Genomic DNA, 22,522 nt, shown 5'->3' with positions numbered 1-22,522 from the left:
GGTGGTGAGTATGATGAGCTTCATCTTATTAAGGAAGTTTGAGGACAGAACTGCTCTGGAAATTGGTTTGATTTTTGTGGAAGCTCGATATTGTCTTTCAGCAAGTAAAATGTTCTCATCGAAACCACAGCTATGTTAATTCAGAAATATATGTTAAATTGGAAATTAGTTCATGGCTTTTCTCTTTAACAGCATACAGAGGCAATCTCAGAGCATGGGGCACCACGGGACTTAAATCCAACAGGGAATCCTGGTCTAAATAAAACAGGGAAGTAAGGCAACAAAACTCCAACTCTCCTTGGGCTCTCCAGCAACGTTCTAAATCAATATATTTCGATTTTCAGCTTAGAAAAAGGACAAAAGAACAGTTGGTATTTGGATATTTGTTTTATCAATGAAAAATACAGGTTTTTACAAGAATCTGACTCAGTTTGTGGAAAATATCATTTTTCTAGCCCTTGATTGACCCTCCTTCTGCCCTCCTTGCCACCAATTCTGACCAAAAAAACCCCGAAAAACCCAAAACCCAAAACCTCAAAGGGCGGTTTAGACATAAAATCTAAACCGAACCTTGTTTGGGAAAACACTCTTTAATAGCAGTGAGGGTTGACATTTTCATATGCTGTTTTCATAGTTCTTGACAAGTGCTAAGTACTTTACAGAACCTGTGAGGCTGAGATGAGTAGTAATCCTCTAGCATTTGAACAAGCCAGCTTGGAGAGGTGTTAAGACACAACTTTCAGAGTGCCAAGGTCACACTGGTCATATCTATATTGCTTCTTAGACCACAGGTCTCAGAGATGGCTAAAACCATGGTGTTTTTGCAGCCCCCTTCAATGAATCCACACCGCTTTGGGTCAGTAACTCTGAATAACTCATAGCACGGGTTTCAGGCCAATTTATCTACCTGGTCTCGCCCATGTGATGCCAGGAGGTTGCTATGATGATGGGGTCACCCAGTATGGTATGGTCACACCTAAGCCTTGCTCATCTGCATTGCATGGGGGGACTTGCACTGCAATAAGGAAAGTGGAGGTTCCACCTTTCTACTCCACTGTCTTGCAGATTCCACCAAAAGGTATCAAAATACAGTCTTGTTTCCAGTCTTGTTTGAGTTTGGGCTCCCAAAGGCAGCTGAGACTTTTCCAATAAAAGCAGTCAACTTCCTTCATGTTGATTTATTCTTTCTGTCATTATCTAGCCTCCTTCTTGATGGCACCAAAGCAGAAATGTTCCAGGAAAGACCTGGCCAGCAGAAGGAAGAAGCTTGTGGTAGGGGACTGAGTTTGAGAAAGAGAATGTCCCACACACTATTTAGGAAAGCAGAGAAATGAGGGAAAGGAAATTAAGAGATATCATAGGAGATGTCAGTAGCGGGGTGATGGATGGAAACTCCAGTGTGAACACAGCTATAGGTCTTTTGCTTCTTAGAGTTTTTCACAGGAGCAAGTCCTGCACAAAAAGATCTTGGTGTTATTCAACAAGCAATTCCCTGCCTTTATATTTTAGGATGACCAGTCCTTCTTGTGTACAGAGATTTCTCTGCATTCAGCTTTAATGTAGCATGTGGGGTCATCTCTGCTCTGGAAACAGCACATAATGACTTCTCACTCTTCATTCACACTTGCTAATGACAACTGCTTCCTATTTTACAGATATCAAAGCAGAGAATTTGACCCGAGATCATAAATGGAATTGGAATTTCACTCAGAGTTTGGTTTACTAAAATATTCTTATTAGAAAAAACAGAGAGATTTAAACAAGTGAAGGAAATGCATGCCAGGATGCCTGGGTTCTCGCTGTAGACCTAGACTGATTTACAGAATGAAATAAGGCAATTTTGTCATTCTCTCTCTGCCTTCTAAAAGCCTTTGCTTAATTTCACAGAAACGTGATAAGAACATAAAGTTAAGGTAGATGCTAAACTGAGATTAACCGAGAGTTAGCTTCCTTGGTTTCTGCTCGGTAACCTCTACGTTTATCCCTTGGTAGCTGAGATTAGAATGTGAAACATGGACATTTGTAAGAGAGAAAGAACAGAAATAGTGCTATCAAGTCTTTCATGTTTTGGGTTCATGTCACCTAGCCTAAAGTCATCTAGGCTGTGTCTAGAATAAATACAGAGAAGTCTCTTTGGAGAGAAATATGGGGTGAACTGACTACTGAAGGTGTCTATTTTCTTTACCATCTTTGGATAGAGCCTATGGGGATACCTGGGGTGGCCCCTCTTTGACAGAGACATACAAGGCTTACAAGGCTTCTGATGGAGGCACACAAGGAAGAAGCTGTGCATCTGACAACGGGATAGCAAAACAACCCCCCCCCCCTCCATTTGCTAATACGTGGTTTTTAAAGGTCAGGCTGGAGAAGGAATCATTATCACTGCAAAGATCATAAATGAACTATGCACAGGATCTGCTTCTTAGGGACGGCCAGAATTCACAACTAAAATCTTATACACAGCCCTTAGTTATTTTTCATATTTTTCTTGTTTCGGACTTGAGACCAGTAGGTGTTAAAAGTGCATGAAGTATTTTAAGCATGGAAGGTTATCAGTCTGTTCTGGACCTCATGTCTCATCGAGCCTGTTGTTCGCCTTTTTTTCTATTCCCTTTACTTCTTCCTCCCCAAACTGACAGCCAACTCAACAACAACAAAAATCTATTCTTCTTCACAGGCTAGTACTGCATGTTCACCCCCCTCAGCCACCTTTCACACAAATTAGACTTAAACAGCATGACAAAGCTGCGGAAATAGAAAGAAAATAATTAAGAAAGAATTAAAAGAACACAATACGTGTTCTCTTGGTAACGCGGCACTCTGGCAACGCTGCAATCTATTGGGTCGCCAAAGCATGTCCCAGGAATTCCCAAATCCCCTTGGCGGCTGGAACATAAACCAGAGCTCTCGATGGAGGACCTTCCCAGAGCAGACCCGTAACAATGGCTTTTGCAATGCGCAGCTGGTGCCACACAGCTCGATCTGAGCAACGGGACACTTGAGGATCTAAAGTGGTGGCTGACCTCGAAGGCAGACTAAGGCTCTCTTCAGTAAAGCCCTGACATTCTTTGTGCAACTTTCCCTTTGCTATTTTCTGTATTCTTTCACTATTAAGGCTGGCTCAGTTCTGTTCAGAGTCTCCATTAACTCTTTGAGCGCCTTGGTAATGTGGGACCATACACAAAGACCTCTCACTATATGTATTTATTCATTATTGAGATTCCTACGCCCAACATTCACAAACACTGACATATGTCCCACAACAGAAAAAAATCATGTGCATAGGTTTAATATAAACATATGGTGGAAGTGAAATATTCTTTTGTAGCATAAGCTTTTTCTTGTTGACTGTGGGACAGCTATAGGTGACTAGTTTATATTAAATGTTGCACTTTTAGCTAGGTGAGGTGAACCTTGCTTCTAAAAGCATTTGTTATCCTCTTTAGAGTTTACATGACACAGCATGCAGCAAACCAATAACAACCTCCTCCATGTGTAATGACAATACTCTATAAAGCTAATTGTACCTAGGCCAGTGATTACTCATTTACACATTGGCAGTATCCCAGAGGGCTTGCAGATTTCCTTACAAAATTCAGTAACATTGCATGAAAATCTGTGCGTTCCCTACAGTTTTCTAGATCTTTAGCTGGATGAGATCAGCAGAGCAGCGCTGATGGCAAGTGCGTTATATTCTTTTATCCCTTTTGATCTTTTGATGCTTATGTTTGCCTAGAAATACTGGAATCCCCATATCTACTTAAGGATAAAGGTAAATGTGGAGGGCTTGTTTCAAAGTTGAACATGGAAAATCAAGCACCTGAAGTTAGGTGTGGGCATCGCAGAGGCACTGGTCGGATCTTCTCAGGTGCTGCTTGCCTGCCACCCCCCTGGAAATCAAAGGGAGGATCGTCTCTTTGACCAGACTTTTGGTCTCTGCTTCCAGAAGAGGATCCTTCCTTCTTGAGGAATCAGAGTGGGAAAGGAAAAAAAAATTGGGCATGGGAAGTTCATGTGATTCTGAAATCAATCCCCGGTAAATCTTGATGTCTACCCATCCAGCTTTACAAACCTCTTCCCCTGGAGTGCTGTTGGAATCATATCCACAGGCTACGGCATACGGTGCAGGGTACACATCTGTCCAGCCCTGGCTTGTACAATTCCTGGTCACGTTCCCTGGAATAAAAGAGAAAAGGACGAATTAAAAAGAAACGTTCAGCTTGCTGTTAAACAAATGTCTGCCTTTTGTTAATTCAAATACCAGAGCGCATGTCTTGTAACATTTACAGTAATATTCTCATACTTTTTCTCTGTTACGAAGTGTTCATATTACACAGAACACATAAATGGGAGGGACCTATTGGGTCGTAAAGTTCAGACCTCAAAACCAAGTATATTTTAATACTGAGGTATGCACAAAACATCATTTCTAATGCTACCATAATGCCAGGTGTACCTTTGGTTGTTGGCACTGCACCAACACTGTCTGAGACCGTTATTGTCATATTGCCTTTGTTCCTGGAAAATTTTTCATCTAAACAGAGCAGTGAAGTATTTACATCTTCCACTTTGCATGTGAGAAGCCAAGACAGGACTAGATAAAGTGCTCATTTCACATTACGCAGGTAAGGCCAGAGGCCTGGGAACTGAATGCAGCCCTCAAAACTCAGAACTTGCCTATAGGACGAGCCCTGATCAAATGCAATTCCTGGGAAATGTACTGCACTCTTGTTTGAGAACCAAACACTTCAAAAATTCACTACGAGGAGAGAAAAACCAGATACCGACAACCTGCATTGCCTGTTTTAACATGTGTACTCACAGGCAGGAAGATTTCCTGGACTCTTAAGCAAGTTGAGTGCCTAGGGACTCCAACTGGCTAAAAAGAGCCTTAATTAACATAAGGACGTCTCTCTCCTTCAGCCAAAACTGACAAAACTGTGAAGTTTGCATCCCTCTCCAGTACTCTGCACTTCATGGCCCATGTGGGATCGTAACGGGGCTCTTCGGTGCAAAGCATTTGTAAATTTGTAAGACATCTCTGCTTCCTGGACCTCAAACCCACATCAGTTAGGGGCTGTGCAGACATTTATTAAGCAAAAGAAGCAGAAACCAACAATCTGACCAGGATAGGCCTTACCCTAAAAGGTTTGTAGTCTTAAAGGCCAAGATGATAGATACTTGTCAGACAGAAATAACAAAGAAGTAATACATCCAACAGCACGCTGCAAATTCCCCCAGCACCCACTCTGACCCCTCACTGGTCCCTACCCTGTCCATCTCATGCGAATCACATCGCTGTTGCATTCCTGTGCTGTCATTTATAACACAAAACTGCTGGCCATCCCTGACTGGAAAGCTGGTACAATAGACCGGACCAAACAAACAGTAGTCAAAACTCACTTCTTGGACAAAGAATCACATTAGTGAAACTCAAGAGCTTCGCAAACATTCCCAACAATGGGATTCTTTGCACACAGGAATAATGAAACTTCTGCAAACAGGAGTAAATCAATTATGTAGCTACGAGTCATGAAAATATTGAAGCGTCACCTCCAGGAATTGCTGACAACTGAGTCACCTGAATATCTTCCTACACATAGACCTGTCTTGCACTGAAATCTGCAGCAGCCTATCCCCTGGCTTAACTCACTTCCCGAATCCCCGTGACAGGTAGGTTTTGACATTAAAATTTGACCCTGTCTTTTGTCTCTACAACGGATCTAAACTTCTGCTGCTATTGTTCATTTTAACAGCTGCTCCAAAAGTCATTAACTTTAGCACAGTTTGGTGGGTTCCTGTTCCCCAGGCTGTTTCTGCACGGTCATTGTTTGCCTTTCTTTTTACCAGGGTTCATATCAGGATCATAAGAGATCTTGTGCAAACAAATCAAGGACATGACTGTTCAGTAGTTTGTTGGGGTTTTTTTTCTTTTTTTTTTTTGGGGTGTGTGTGTGCGTATTATGTAATTTCTGTTATTTCTCCTTCATTACAATGGATCCCATTATCTGAACTTTTCTGCTTCCTCTTTCCTGCGCAAGACTCCTCCCCGTTGTTTGGGGATGCCTTTAGCTTTCACAGGGGTTTTGATTCTTTACGTCTTATTCTCAGTGAACTAAGGGGTGCTTGTTTCAGCTTAATTTCCTCATATTGCTCCTATTTCTTCTTTTTAAGTGCACCTCCCCACTATTTGATTCTTTTGTAATTCTTCTCCTCACTGCTCTCAAGAATACTTTCCAAAGTAGTATTATTGCTTTAACAGATGTGAAAACTAAAGTAGAGGCAAGCACAATGGTACAGCATCACTGAGATTAAAAAAAAAAAAAAATGCCCCTGATTTTAGGGAAACTCACTCCCCAGAGAAGCATTTCTACCACCTTTTGTTGCTCATGTCACTTTTTGATGCGCAATTTCACACGCATGGTCAACAAGCCTCTCTAATAACACTCATGTTCTTTACTAGATGCCTGGGAGGTGAAAAATGTACAAGCTTAGAAGATAAAGATTTTACCACACCACAATTCTGGCTCAAGTGATGGATGATGTCTCCCCTCAGAGAAAACAACATTTCTAATTACTACTACTTACCAGACTACTTTCTATACTGAAGATGAACTGGAAAAGTGCCTCACAAGCTTAGTTCTTGCTCTGAGGTTACCTAATGGACAGGCAGCAAAGTTTAGTCTCAAGTATTAAACTGAGATTTTCATGTTATAGGGTCCAACCCCAGCCCTGTCACAGCCCTCCAGTGAAACAGCAGCCAGTTCTTGTGCTCTCCCTGGGTCTTGGTTTCCTCACCAATAGTAGGGCTTTGGTAATAAAGTCTGATCTTCTGTTAATGGGAAGGCAAAGTGTTCAAAGCACCTGAAGTCTTCCAGAACAGTTTCCCATTAACTAGTGTTTCTCACAACTTTGTGTAACACAAATTTTTCCTAGAATGATGCACTAATGAAGTACATTGAAGCTGCAAAATGTAAGTGGCAGTATCAGAAAAGACAGAGCTTCTGGACTTGGAAATGGTATCTCCAGTCTTTGAAAGTTCACCAGGTTTCCAAAAGTTTCCCATTTCCTTTTTACTGAAGCTAAAACTTTTCAAACTGCATTCCTGGAGAATTAATGAGAAAGGAGACGAGGGGTTTATAACTCTGTAACACATAATTAGCAGTGCAACAGCAGAGGAGAATCACAGTGAGAGCTGGAAAGCATCCCACTGCCCGTAAGATTGTGCTCCAGGCTCTTCTTGGCCTTGTGGAAAAAGGAGGTTCACAACCCAGGTGTGAACAGAGTCCCCTCGGTAGGGTGGTATTGGTTAACACCCATGAAATAATCTGCCTTTTGTGGGGTTTGTATTTCAGTTTGATCAGAAATGTTACAACTGTCAAACTGGTGCATCTACTCCTAAAAGCCACATCCATTTCAATAAGGTTTTCCACTTAAAAAAAAAATAATAAAAAGTTTCATTTGAAAAAGCCACAGCTAACTCTCATCTATGATAACAATAACCTCACAATGTGTCTTACCAGAATGCAGCTTCCTGCTTCTGCAGAATCACAGAATGGTTGAAGTTGGAAGGGACCTCTGGAGGCGATCTGATCCAACCTCCTTGATCAAGCAGGGCCACCTAGAGCTGGTAGCTTGGGAGCATGTCCAGATGGCTTTTGGCTATCCTTGGAAACCTCCAAGGATGGAGACTGCACAAGCTCTCTGGACAACCTGCTCCAGTACTTGGTCACCCACACAGTAAAAAAGTCTTTCCTTATGTTCAGATGGAGCCTCCTGTGTTTCAGTTTGGCCACGGTTAGAAAATGCAAAGGCAATTAGAAAGTGCAAGAGGGTCTCATTACTTCAGAAGTCCATTTGTGAATGGGAGCCTTGTGTGTAACAGAAGTCCTCTTCTGAGTGCTGTCAGGAACACAGAACAAAATCCCCGGTTCCTGTTTCAGGGGTCTATAATCTCTGCAGAAGCACCAGGTGTACAGTCCCAGGAGGATGGGATATCGTTTATGAGATGCCGCCACTGATGCTGCAGTGATATACTGCTCTCCAGCTCATCCACAGCAACTCTGCCTGTGTCAAAAAGGAGGTAAGGCAACCAGGCTAAACTGTGTTCATTGTAGTGTAAATTAAGTGAAATCTCTCTACGGCTGCCAGAGGTGTAAATCCTGAATGGTGGGAACTATCCTGGCTCTGCAGACACACAATAACCGCTAAGGTGCAATAACTTGATTGTGTATTTGAGTCCTGAGCAAAGCATCACAGGGAGACAATTAGAGGGATCTCAGCACTCCAGCTCTTTCACTGCTGTCTTCTCTCTTGTCAGACATCAGGACAAAGGAGTTTAAAAATGAGGTTTTAAAGGCAACAAAGTGATGACCTTTTCATGAGGCTCCTGGCCAGGTAGGAGGGGATGGATGCACAAGGGAGCAAAATAACAGTGTCGCAATGAAAGAAAAAAACCAAAGTTAGTTCTCTAGAGGTGGCAAATATAATGTGCAGAGGTAATCCTTATACAAGCTAAAGAAACCATAGCTACTACCAGAGAACCAGGATGGGAAACTAAGCAGTCAGCTTTCAAAAGTATGCTGTGGTATAAAAGCCACTGCTTACAGAAGGGAACTACAAGTGTAAATATGAGGCTAGACCTTTGGCTAATTTATATCAGTGTTTCTGACAGAGAAGACAATAAACACTATTGAAAGGCAAGGGGCGAAGAAGCAGCCCTGAATAACCGGTTTTCAGTAATTTTTACTGCAACAGTGTCTTAAAGGCTCTGCGTAGCATCATTGGCCATCATTGTCTAATCAAATCCGCACATTTCTTGGTCCAGCCTGAGATACGAGCTCTGCCTCTTTGCAGGTATTTTGACCACAGAAGTGCAAACGTGTTGGTGGCTTCAGGTCAAGTCCCAGCGACACCAGCAGGGTCTCTCCCGAGCTCAACAACAACTGGTCTGCAGCACGCTAAACACTACCCAACTGCAAAGTTAAGCAGGCAGGATGGGCCATCCAAGTTAATGCAAACTGCTGTATATATAATAGAATCATAGAATCAAAGGTTGGAAGGAACCTTGAAGATTATCGAGTCCAACCGTTAACCTAACACCGCCAAACCCACTACTAAACCATGTCCCTCAGCACCACATCTACACGTTGGTTAAATACCTCCAGGGATGGCGATTACACCACTGCCCTGGGCAGCCCGTTCCAATGCTTAACAACCCTTTCTGTGATGAAATTTTTCCTAATATCCAATCTAAACCTCCATTGGTGTAACTCGAGGCCATTTCTTCTTGTCCTATTGCCTGTTACTTGAGAGAAGAGACCAATATATGTATGTATAATAAAGCACGCCTCTTCCTCATGTGCTACCTCTGCATGTATTCCTTGAAAATCTGCTTGCTTGTGACTAATGATCATCCACACAAAGCATGAGGAGAGACTACACTTCCTCTGTACGCTTTTGCATCTTTCTAGTATCACGTCTGCTGTAGGACAGGACTTTGCCATCTGGCCTAGCAGCTGCTCCTGGTTTAAGTAAATGCTTCTTTAGAGTTCACAAAGCCCTCTCTAATTTCCTAATCTGTATGGTTTGAAGGCATGCCTGTTATGAAAATCGAATTGATGGTTGTAAGTAATTAGCTGAATGCTCCCATCTTTCCTTTTGATTAGCTCATGTAGTTGTACAAAACTTGGTACATGGCTCACACCTACCCCAAGCAGCTTTTTCTTGCTTGCATGGTGATTCAGAAACTCTCTGCTCTGAGTAGAAAAGACAGAGGGAAGGAAATCCCTTTCAATGAAAACAAGAAGGACTGGTTAAATTCTAAGAATTTTTGGTTAAGAAACCTCACATATTTCTTTTTAGCATTAAAAAAGCCCAGTAAGTAAAACAAAAAAACCCCAAAAAACAACAAACCCAAAACCTGTAAACTCATGATGTAGTAAACTCATGAAGTATTCATGGTTTTAATTTGGTTTTTGGATATTCAGATTTTTCTAACTGTTTTAATTCAGTCTCTTCTGAGGAAAGAAACACTGTCCCCTTCTCTTCCTCTCGCACACCACTCATATTTTTTAGTTGGATTGACAGATAACAATGAATTGACAGTACTGATACTGATCTGGAGACAAGGAGGACATTTGTGTCTTTATCCCCTGCCTGTTTTTTTTTTCCCCAATTGGGTGAAGAGCTGTTGTAGCTTCCTATGAAGCAGGGCAGGTTTAGCAGCTAAATGACTTTATGGAACTGCATCTTGCATATACTGGTGATAGTGGAAATGTCTTCTCAGCTCCCTCAAATGAAGATGGTATATGAGCTAGTGTTCCACACACCTAACCACTGAATTTATCTTATTCCCGTACTCTGAAATTCTTACGTCTTTCTAATAATTCTTATAGCTCTTTATACTTGTATAAGGTATACAGTATATGTATACGTATAAAGTATAAAGTATAAAATATACTTGTACCTTCCAGCTCTACCGCCCCTACCATTTCTTTTTACGTTGCGTGAAAACATACCTCCATATGCTTATTTTAGACCTGCTGGTGGACAATTTCATTTAGTACCCCTTCTCTCATACACCATGGAACAACCATTCCCCACCTACTTTGCCACAACGTTCATGACTGCATTTACCTCTGACTTACAGCCTTTCAATCCACAATTTTCCAGATGGAGGAGCATTAATCTAGCTACTCTACTTGCCCTGTGTCTGTCCATACATTTATTCATACATCTTTCCAATGATGGTGGTCCTATTCTCCTTTGGACGTGAATGTCCCACTATCACTTGACAGACCTGCTCAGCTCCACCTTGCATGAGGTCTTCTGGTCTTGAATTTGGTCCCTCCATTGCCCACACAAACAGCCCAGAGGGTTCACTCCAAGTCTTCTTCCTCTACCTCCAGGATCCTCATAGCCCTATACAAAGGGTCTAACTCTGCTCTGTAGTGAATATGTATGTTCATCACTGGTCCTTGGGAAAAATAGACAGATGTTCTTCTACAGCAGAACACTGCACACACAATTTATTAACCAGGACAGACTTTCTGGGATAGGAACAAGCACATACAAAATTCTAATTCAATTTTCTGATTTATAAAAATATTTGGGAATGATGTGGAAAAGATTATGAATCAAAATGTCTTTGCAGATTGAGTTATACCAACCAGTGAAACGCCTGGTAGAGGAATGGCATGAATTATTCATGGTGTAGAGGAAGAGAAGCGAGGAGTTAGTGGAACCAAGATAAAACCAGAACATTTTCTTTATAAAAGGTGTTTGATCTGGGTAGGAGTTAAACACTGAACAGGTGAACTGAATAAATGCAGAGAGATAACTGTATCCCAAGCAATTTGTTGCCTAACTCCAGCTCTCATAAGGTGTTTCTCTTTCTTAATTTCTTTTTGCCTCTCATCTGTTTCAAATACACACTTCAGACTCAGAAATATATCTGAAAGTTTGTGTCACAGGTGAGGTTTTAGCTCTTTGATCTTAGTGGAAGAAAACCTCTTATTGGCTTTTAACGGGAGCCTGAATTCATACAACGAGATATAAGGTCATTCATTTCTAAGGGCTGTTCGCTTTTGTCTCTCTCTTGCTTCTCTAGCCCTTTCCTCTAATAGCTTCTAAAGGAGAGGGGAAGGTCTTCTCTGAGTAGCAATCTGTCCTGCTTCTCTGTCATCTTATTCCATGGTCAGAAATCGATTTTTTCAAGCAGAAGCTATTAAAGCAATAGCGGTTCTTATCATTTACTCTTCTTGAGATGCTGCTGAGCCCACTGGAATCTCTAGTTCCATTTTTATTATTGATCTGTCCAGCTGCTACGGGGAAACACCTGAGACTTTCAGACGTGTATAGCTGTAGTGGTCAGATCTGGGAGAAAGTTGTGGGGTAAGTCATGACAAGATATTTTCCAAACTTGCCTTATCTGCCTCAGTCATGATCTCGCAAGATCGTTCTTTCAGTTCAATTTCTGCTTTGTATTTCATGGTATTTCATATTTTCAGTATTTCATAATTTCGTGCCATAGTACAACCTGTGGCACAGTGTCAGCGTGTCACACAACAGACACAGCCTTCAGTTTCTTTATTTGTTCTTTTTCACATCACTTGCCCTGTAGTTATTACCGCCACATCTCTGGTGCCCTGAAGCTTACTGCAGTCTGGATTCTGTGAAATCCTCCATTTTCCCTTCTCTTCCTTTCCCCTTACTGCACATCACATTTCTAAGTGTGAAGATCTTGATCCTTAATAAATACAGATAATTCCTCCCTTCTTAACATCGCATATTCCCCTTAATCAGGCACCTTTTGTAAACTCTGTTTGTTTTCCCACACTGAAAGCAGAGCTGTCAAACTCTAGGACAAATTTCTCAACAGAGCTTTTGATATTGCAATCACAGTATACTAGGAAATAGTTACAAGAAAAAAATACACATTTCTGGGCAGGTGGAGGTATAGCAACTCCATGGGCTGGCAGTGGGCTTTAAACCTGAGGACCTCAACACAGCGTTCACTGCTCCGTTCACTGCTCTCACTGGACGTACATGACTTGGGGTGCCCCGCAGTGTGGTGGGGAGGTTCAGCTACTGCTTACAAAAACCTCTCAGCACCAATCCTTCAGAGCAACAGGGCAAACACATTGTGACACCTCAGTCGCAATCAAATCTCAAAGGTCTAAAGCAAAACCAAGCTGTAAATAAGCCATATATCCAGAAGTCCACCTGTTTCTTCAGTCAATTATACCCCTGCACATTGCTGCAGCCAGCTAACAGGAAGGGCACTCTTAAATGCTAATGTAAAACCAACACTGATTTGTGGAAATGGGATGAACTAGCGCTGGTTTCTGCCTTGGGCCTCCTGTTGTCCAAGACAAATGAGGAAAAATGAACATCAAACAGGGCTGGAGATGGCCCTGATGGGCACAGGGAGGAGGAGCGTTGGCTGACTTCTCCCCTTTTCTCTGACTTCAGGGTGAGCTGTGCAAATAATTGTCACAGTTTCACGTAAATGAGAAGGTTTCCTGGAAATTCTGCCTTTGTGATAAGAAGGCATATTAGCACTGAGCACCCGAGCAGGTCGAGGATACTCAGTGAATAAACCTCCATAGCAGATGTGCTCAACTTCTTGTTTCCTTTTAAATGAGCATTGTAGTAAATAAATAGTGGGTCTGGTTCATTTTGGGGTTCTCGATGGTAGTGATAATGTTTTCTGCTTATCTCCTCCCATCTGCTCATCCCTCTCCTCATTTTATTCTGGTTTTGTTCCAGTTTTCAAAAGCAATATAGAAAAAAGGAGAAAAGAAATTGAGAAGAATGCTGGCCCAAGAGAGAGAGAGATTAAGACGTTTTTTGAGCAAATAAGAAAAGTTTTTGGACGGTGCAAAATGAATATGACTCTGCATTTTTGTTTATTTTTGTCTACTCATTACAGATCTCCTTTCCATGAGCTAAAGATTGGGATTTATCTCACCTAAGTTTTGGCATGGAAATGTAGGGAGTCTAGTCTAAAGTTGACTATCAGGTTCCCTGTAGAGGCCATATCAGATAACCAAAGGTCATCTCATCCTTTCCTAAGAAATGTCATGGGATGACCCATGTCCTGAAAGTGCTGGAGGGAAAAATTAAGCAAGTTTAGATTAGATGCTTAATGTTAGGTGCCTATGGTTCAGTGGAAGGAGCCTCATCCGTATGTTTAACCAATCAAAAAGAAAGGCAGCAGAATACCAGCTCCTTGAAGCCCCTATCCATGTCCTACTTACAAATTTCTTTTGACTACCCCAGGACATGGCTATACTCTGCTCCAAGACTCACTCTGAGCCAACAGGGACTCAAGTGTGCTTGGAGGGCTCCATACAGAACATGTGAGGACCCTGTAAGCTTGCAGGTGGCATCAGTGGAGTTACCTGCGGTAGTCTATTTAACTGCTTGCTTCAATAAGGGACTTATTCTCATGTTATTTCATGGGGAGCTCTTCCCTTTGCTCTGTGCGGTTGTGTAGAGTCATGTGTGTGTGCCAAACTGGAAGGGGTGGGGAGCAATGAGGGCTGGGTGTTGCTTCAGTCTGAACCATTAGGACCTGGGTATTAACAGTAAATGACATACATCCAATGAATTTGGCTCGATTGCTTCTATCCTAATGAAGTTAGATAATGCTACAAAGGATTAGTTAATGGCATTCAAAGTGAAGGTATGGACAGTGGGTGTCATTTCCAAATCTCTCTATTGATGAATCAGGAAAAAATATGAGATGACAGAATTAGACCTTTGCTGTCCATCATACTGAATTTGCCAAAAGGCCATCAATCAGAGACCAGGCATGATACGAACCATGTTTTGTGTATAATTGCTCACAACAACTGAGACGTACGTAGGATCAAATGGTACTTGAAATAACTTTGGGCATAATATCAAAAAAGAGAATGACAAAAGACAAAAAAAGCTTTTGATTTGTATTTGTTGAATTGAAATGTACCACAGAGAAAAAGATAAGTTTTAAATTCAAATGAAAAAGCTATCTGACAGAAATGTATGAATGTGCAAGTTCAAAATGATAAGAGGATGTAAAACAAATAAATAAATAAAAAGATGTAGTGATCTTTCTCATGCAGCTTAGAACTCTTAGATCCCAATCGCCATGTAGAAGATGAAAAGCTTGCTGTTTTCATGAATCAATGCTGATATACATCTATGCCATTCAAAATTCCCATTTCAGAGGAAGAATTGCAAACTTGAACACTTTGTGCCGCTCCGCACAAAAGAGTACCTTAGAGGTGACATGCAACACAACTGCCGACGTTTGTAGCTGGTGTTAGACACAGGAGCCTGGTTACATGAATCTCATCCCTCCTTAGTTCTTGCCTGAAGAACCACACGAAACCTTCTGAATGAACACCAGGGAAACCAGCCTAACAAACTGAGTGCACCTAAAAGCTGTCAACAATAAGCACAGACACCTTCATGCTTGTTCTAAGACTCCAGGTAGCTGGTAAAAGCATCGCTTCCATGGAGATCCAAAGCCAGATATCATGTGGAAGATTTGCTTCTCAGCATGTAGGATTTGGGACTCCTACACGGGACAAAGAGCAGCAGCTTGAATGTGATTCCAGAACTTGGTTATTCCCATCCCCGTCCCGTTAAGCTAATTAATCTCATAGTTGAAGATTAAAAACTGTCTGTGCTAATTTTTACTGTTTAACTTGTGCATGATGAACAATTTGCTTTTGGAGAAACTGTGGGAAACAAATCCCTATTACAAATGTCATCTTCTACGTATTGAACGAAAGCTGGAATGCTCTGGACAAGGGATAGCAAGTAATGCACTTCAATAATGAAAGGTGCCAAAAATATCTTCATCCACCTCCTTCACATGGTACTGACGAATGTCATGAAATTATGACAATCTTATGAATTTGTGAATGGCATAAAAATTTAATGTCAAATGACATCAAGACTATGCTAGGCATTTTAAGGTTTCTAAATGCCACGAGATATTTTATCCTTTATTTACCATGAGATAGGATATTAGTCATTTGAAGACCATATTCTCCATTAGGCAGGAAAAATCACATTAACACTTTGTTTCCCAGTGTTTCACCCTTTTCCTGCTATAAATATGAAAAAGATTTTCTCTTGCTCTCAACTTTGGGATAAGCTTTCATGTTCCTGCACAGGGATCAAAGAGTAAGACATAAACATTAGCTAGATGATTGATTTCCTTGAAAGCTATTCAATGATACTTGCTACTACAAAGGAAGAACAACTTCACAAACTTTAATGGCATTAATTTTGCAACAAATCCTATAGAACAAGAGGCAATCTTACCCTCCCTTTCTTTAAGACCATATCTGCTTTCCACATTTGTATATGACTGTACAAAGAGCATAGCTCAAAGAAAGTCAAAGCTGTTGTTTCTGCTTTGGAAATGGCATCAGTTTCTCTGCTTACAGAGGAGACGTTGGCATATATGCTCTGCAAAGGTGGGATTCACTCATATTTTAAGACATTCACATCTGCCAGAGCCACTCTACAATAATTTGGTGGTAAATGGAGAGAAATATGTGGTTTATTGATATTATTCAACTAATCTTGAAGCTGAAGTTTAAAAGTCAGCTGAACTGCCCGTCTGAAGAGTCTATTTCTATAGTCTATGAGACCCCACCTGGAGTACTGTGTCCAGCTCTGGGGCCTAAAAAGTAGGAAAGACATGGACCTGTTGGTGCGGGTGCAGAGGATGGCCACAAAGATGACCAGAGGGCTGGAGCACCTCTCCTATGAGGACAGGCGGAGAGAGTTGGGGTTGTTCAGCCTGGAGAAGAGAAGGCTCCGGGGAGACCTTATAGTCCCTTCCAGTACCTAAAGGGGTCACACAGGAAAGCTGGGGAGGGCCTTTTTACTAGGGCATGTAGTGATAGGACAAGGGGGAATGGCTTCAGACTAGAAAAGCGTAGATTTAGATTACATATTAGGAAGAAATTTTTCACTCTGAGGGTGGTGAGGCACTGGCCCAGGTTGCCCAGAGAAGTTGTGGCTGTCCCGTCCCTGGAGTTGTTGAAGGCCAGGTTGGATGGGGCTTTGAGCAACCTGGGCTGGTGGGAGGTGTCCCTGCCCATGACAGGGGGTTTGGAACTCGATGATCTTCAAGGTCTCTTCCAACCTAAACCATTCTATGATTCTATGATTTCTCACCACTGACTGTAAAACAAGCTCAAAGATAGGTTTACATACGGGAACATGTAAAATCAGTTGATATGGATGTCATTCCAGGTTAGAAGTCAGTTCCATGAATATAGGTATCTTAGCACCAGTTGAGGCATCCTCATGGATTTCTCAGAATCCCCAGGGTATCTCAAATAGCACCAGATGCTTGTTTAGGAACCTGAATGGAGCCCTCAGTGTCTACAGCGTAGGTGCATACCTGTGAGCTTAGTGCCTGCACTTCTACTGACCTCAACAGAAACTTTATCAATACAGCATATGACATCTAAAGAGTTGTTCAGGTTCCTATGATACAGTTGCCTGTTGACTGCGCTGTCTAGATTACTGTTGATGTTAACAGCATCCCAGACACCTATCTCATACAGACACATCTGCATTAGAAACAGCAGAAATTAAGAGTGCTGAATCCGCTTTCTCCAACACAGCAACTCACTCTGTGCTTTAGCATACTAAACGGGGAGAAAAAGGTATTTTCACAGTGCTGCTCACCTGATCTCTTTAAGTGATTAATCTACGACGAGCTGAATCACACCCTAGCCACCACTGACCAAACCAGCCAGGTCTCCAGTGATTGGAAACCCTGGATGACAGTCCGATGCAGAAAACTACATTTAACCAGAGGAAACCCATCCAAAGCAATGTGAAATCCCACTAGAAGGCCGCTGACATTGCCAGCTGCAAGCCTAGATGACATTTGCTGAGCTTACTGCTCACAGAACACCACAAATTCCAGCAGCCACGCTACAAAATGGGTATGCAGGGAAGGGTCACGGGTTGGCTTGTGTTTGAGACTCTTTCTTAGCCGGGCACATTGAAATAAGTGCACAGAGAGCCCAAGTGATGCCCAGACTACTCTCGGTGGAGCCTGGACTTCTTCCAGAATAGGAACCATTCGCTTGCCTAAATGTAGGTTTTTTGAGATACCCTTAAGTACCTGAGACATCGCATGACACGTGAACTATGGAAGAACTGCACCTTTCTGCAGGGGAATCTGGAGACCACCTGAGATGTCCCAGGACATCTAAGAGAGCAGTAGATGCCCCTGAGTGGGCAACTTTATTCAATCTCATAACTCTATCCTTGAGCACAATTAAAGGCATCCCACTTTAATTCGCTTAAGTTCAACACAGCCACTATGACAGACACCTATATATATGAACATATATATATACATAATATTTTTTATATATATATATATTATACTTTTGTCATTGCTCTGTGCTGGTGGGATGAAGAATTAGAAAATCTTCTCAGGGAGTTTTTTTTTCTTCCCGTTTAACTAATTCTGCTGGGCCTCTAAAACCCAGTGAGCGAATGCTGCACTCGGGAGAGGAGAGGGCACGAAGCATCAACATCAGGCAATTATTCCACACGGCTGGACCAACGCACAGGGGTCTCATCCTGCAAGATGTGACATTACAGCAGCTTCTGCCTGCTTTCCCTGGGTGTTGATGCAGCAGCGATGAGATGCAGCAGCGACGAGCTACTGGGAAGTTTTGGAAACAGGGAGGTTACGGTGCTAGGACAGCACTCTGGCGATTTTGAATGTCCCTTCTGGGTCTGCAAAGACTTTTGGTGAGGCCTTGGGCAAGTCATATAATCAGCATGTGGTGGTTAATCAGTGTGGTGTCCTGGTCTGTTAAACAGGGATGATATTGCATCCTTACTCCTATTCATTATCTATCATATGTGTTTGGACTGTAATACTGTAAAAGTGGAGACTTATCAGCTTGGTGCATAATCCTCACTGCAAAAGAGCTTAATTCTCTGTGGAGGTCTGCAGGGCTACTATAATAAAAATAGTAAATAATGACTACGAACTACCAGAAGACAAAAAGTCCTGTTGCTGCACGGCCCTTGAGACCTGAGTTTTAAATTAAAGCTTCCCAGAATGTGCCGAACAGTGAGTTAAGCCACATTCTCCATTAACCTTCCCTGCCCGTTATTTGTCAGGTTAATTTCTTGGCCTGTGGCCAAATTTGTCATTTCAGCAGCAAAAAAATACTTTATTGCATACAGTTTCAGCTTGTTTATTTTATGTCAGAGACTTAATTAATTACAGTGCTTAACTGTTCATTTTGTACAACAAACATACTATTACACGGGTTGACTCAATTTTCACTGCACGATGTCCGTATTATTGGATTGCACCAGGAGCCTTTTTTGCATCCCTGTGATCCAGAGTAGTATGTGGTGTTGCAAGAAGGATGGGGAGGATGCTTTAACGGTTTGGACGTTCATGTATGGCTTGGAAACCTCCTTTAGCTTGTGCAAGGGTCTTGTTTCTCCCTCTGATTATACGAAGAAGCTTCCCCTGTGATGTGATGTGAAACCCCACAGGCAGTGAAGCCACAAAACCATTTCACTGAGACGAGCTGTCTGGTTTTGCTTACCGAGAAAAGTGGTGAGGAATCTGAAGTACTTTGGGCACGGCCGTACCACAACTTCTCCCACCTCGGCTTCAGGCCAGCACGTGATGTTGTCCCATTGCCTTCTGCAACCTGGGGAAGAGAGAAAAGCAGATAGTAAAACAAGCACGAGTGGTATCTGCTGGAGGGAGTAGAGGAACCGGGACAGAGCAGAGCAGCTGTGCAAAGGCGTGTGGAACCTACCACCTCAGTGCAGGCACCTTTTGGAATGAAAGGCATGGAAATATTTTCTTTAAACATGTAGCTTTCAGCTTCCCCAGTCCCTGAAATTCAGCACTGGTGGTGTCTGTAATTTTCCAGAAATCAGCACAGAAAGGACAGCAGATTGGTGCAAGAACCAGGCAAATCAGAGTTAATAGAGAACAGTGCCCTTTTTGAGATGAAAAAGGGAGAAAGGCCTAATTAAATATCTCTCTACCTTGCCCTTATCTCTCCCTGTTGCATTAAAACACCTGGTCTGAACATGTGAGACATGCTCCCCTCCCTTCTCCGCTTCCCCCAAACTTCTGTCACCAGCTTTCTCTTCCCCTTGAAATGAGATGATTGTGCAGGGGATACGCACAGCAGGAAGGGGACACCGATGACAATCAAGGGATCAGGAGTCAAATCCCTTCTCAAGAAGCAGTTTTGCTCCTTAAAAAAGGAAAAGGCACAAAACACTCCGTGAGGCTGAGGAGGGACAGTGCCATCTCCAGGAGATGCTCTCTATGGAAGGGTGGTGCAAGGTGGTACGCTCCTAGCGATTCGAGCTAGGAATGAAGGTATAACCAATGGAGCTAACTCCAGGGAGAAAACTTAGGATTTTGTTAAAGTTAAGCATTTCTGAAGATTTTTTTGAATAGAACAAAAACTTTCGGAGAGAAAAATATCATCAGGTATGTCCTTCCTACAGAATTATAAAATGTGGTTCTGATCTTGTCCTTTTATTTCTGCTTTCTCAAAAGATATCACATACGTGCTGCACTGCTGAATAATGTAACATTAGCACTGACGCCAAAAGGAGTTGGCAGACCAGAATTAAAAAAAAATCTGATGTTTTTTTGCCTCAACATGTTACATATATTACAGTCCTTACTAGAATTTCGAAAACTATTTTTTTTTCCCCTTTAAATTTCCAACAGACAGGCACTTCAATTGCTGCCTGGGTTAGATAGATGGGTTGTCAACAGATCTCACTTTTTTATAGCACCTCTGCTCTCGGTTATTTGTCATGCCCCATTAGATTGCAACACTTCCCCAAATGTGACTAACGTGTTGCTGTTAAGGTCAACAACCTAACAAGAGAAACTAGAATATGAAGAAGAAAGCTTTGAGAAAATACTCTTCACATGCAAGCAAAGGGAACTATGAAAACCACTGTCAAGCTGCATTTCTCAGTAATTATATCCTGATCTGAAATTCTTCCTTTAAATCATCTTTTACTACTTGGGCTAAGAAAAAGGCTGGTGTCATCATCAATCTGTGGCAGCATGCTGTCTCAGATCACTAAAGAGAGCACACAAAAATGCTTTGAAGATGAAAAAAAAAAACCCACAGCAGCTCTTTTTCAAAGTTATTTTACAGGTTTTTCCTTCCTTCTTTCATGAGCAAGCAGAACTTTTCAAATGAAGTCCTGAGGTGCGTTTATCGGAGCCTGAGAAAAACCAAATAACTGACAGTATCTTCTTCGTGCATGCTCTTCTGTAGCCTTCATTAAAATTCAGTTTTCAGGTTTCTAATATCAGGTGCAAAGCTCAGTTTCCACAGCGTCATACTTATCTGCTGCCAAACAGCCAGCAGCTCCAAAAGTATTAAGATATTAGATATTCTGCCCATGGAAAATAGATGATTTCATAACAGGATCTTTCATGTTCTACAATCTTAACTTCCATCAACCTCAATAACTTATAGTGCACCCATTACCTCAGGACAGCTTATAATGCAAAATAAAATACCAGGTGATAGTATCAGATGGCTTTTTAAATGTCCTGGATTACGCACTTTGAGAATTTTTGTGATCTGTATCTTTTCCTTGGTTAAAATTTTTCACCGCCATCTGTGATGCATGAAAACAGCTTTTAGGAGTTCACTTTTGTAACAAAAGCTCTTTCTGATTAAAATGAAGTGAAGACACACAAGACTGGCCTTGCAAAACACACAAAGTGGATCTTTAAAAATTATTGCCCTTGTGAAGACCTCTCGTATCAGCTGATGAGCTCTTCCAACATCATCCTTCCCTAGTGCTCCCCCCAGACATGCTGACAGTATTTGTGCAGCTGCTGGAAGGGTCCAGGTTTTAAAGGTGGGATTCATATCCCTAAATTTATGCATCTAAAAGTCCGATGCGTAAACCTGAAGAAGCTAATGGAAACCAGAGCCCTGGCTGGCACTTCATGTCTCCGTGGGATGGTTATCTAAAGTTCAGCAAATGAATCATTCTTTGGAGGTGCTGTCTTCTCTCCAATGACTAGAAGAGGGCCTGCATGAGTAACTCGAATTTAATGAACTGGAACAATACAAAGATTGATACCTGCAAGATGCTTTGCATTTTCAGTCTAACGCTTGCTGCTCGCCCTGTAATCAGCCCATTGCAACATCAGGCAAAAGTTTGTGTCCATCCAAACCAGGACAGAGACAACCTTTATCAGATATCCTTCCAGAAAATGGTTTTCTTCCTCCAAAACCGATAGACCTTACTCTGGCAAACTGCTGGAATCAGGGGGTTGGCTGGCAATATTCAGTCACAGAATCATGGAATTGTTTTGGTTGGGACAGACTTTTAAGATCAAGTCCAACCACTAACCTAACACTGCCAAGATACCACTAAACCACGTCCCTCAGCACCACGTCTACCTCTCTTTTAAATATCTCCAGGGGTGGCGAATCAGCCACTTCCCTGGGCAGCCTGTTCCAATGTTTATAACCCTTTTGGTGAAGAAATTTTTCCTAGTATCCAATTTAAACCTCCCCTGGTGCAACTTGAGGCCACTTCCTCTTATCCTGTCACCTGTTACTTGGGAGAAGAGACGACCCCCCTCATTACAACCTCCTTTCAGGGAGCTGTAGAGAGCGAGAAGGTCTCCCCTCAGCCTCCTTTTCTCCAGGCTGAACACCCCCAGTTTCCTCAGCCGCTCCTCACAAGACTTGCGCTCCAGACCGCTCACCAGCTCCGTTGCCCTTCTCTGGACATGCTCGAGAACCTCAATGTCTTTCATGTCATGAGGGGCCCAAAACTGAACACAGTACTTGAGGTGGGACCTCGAGTCATGTCACCATGACAGACCAGTACCTGAGTAAACTGAGGGCAGAAACAGCTGCAATGTACCTTGGAAAAGGGAAATCCCTGTGGCATCACTTAGCCTTCATGGATGTAATAAAGATAACATTTTGCCTGA

At 42.1% G+C, this 22,522-nt stretch overlaps 1 protein-coding gene across 2 annotated transcripts in view; it reads right to left on the bottom strand.

The window, feature by feature from the left end:
• LOC104282398 (vasoactive intestinal polypeptide receptor) overlaps positions 1–22,522 on the bottom strand; it is a 74,597-nt gene that overhangs the window by 36,023 nt on the left and 16,052 nt on the right. The window contains exons 2-3 of one of the 2 annotated variants that reach the window (XM_009880488.1): positions 19,113–19,220; positions 4,073–4,176 (exon numbers count right to left, since the gene is read on the bottom strand). In XM_009880488.1, coding sequence (XP_009878790.1) covers positions 4,073–4,176; positions 19,113–19,220 — 212 coding nt within the window. The remainder of the gene's footprint in view (positions 1–4,072; positions 4,177–19,112; positions 19,221–22,522) is intronic. The other variant, XM_009880489.1, reaches the window with a different exon arrangement.

Source organism: Charadrius vociferus, unplaced genomic scaffold, assembly GCF_000708025.1.
Source record: "Charadrius vociferus isolate BGI_N301 unplaced genomic scaffold, ASM70802v2 scaffold12, whole genome shotgun sequence".
NCBI lineage: Eukaryota > Metazoa > Chordata > Aves > Charadriiformes > Charadriidae > Charadrius > Charadrius vociferus.
The sequence above is the reverse complement of the archived record's forward strand: the minus strand, read 5'-3'. Positions and strand labels throughout refer to the sequence as shown.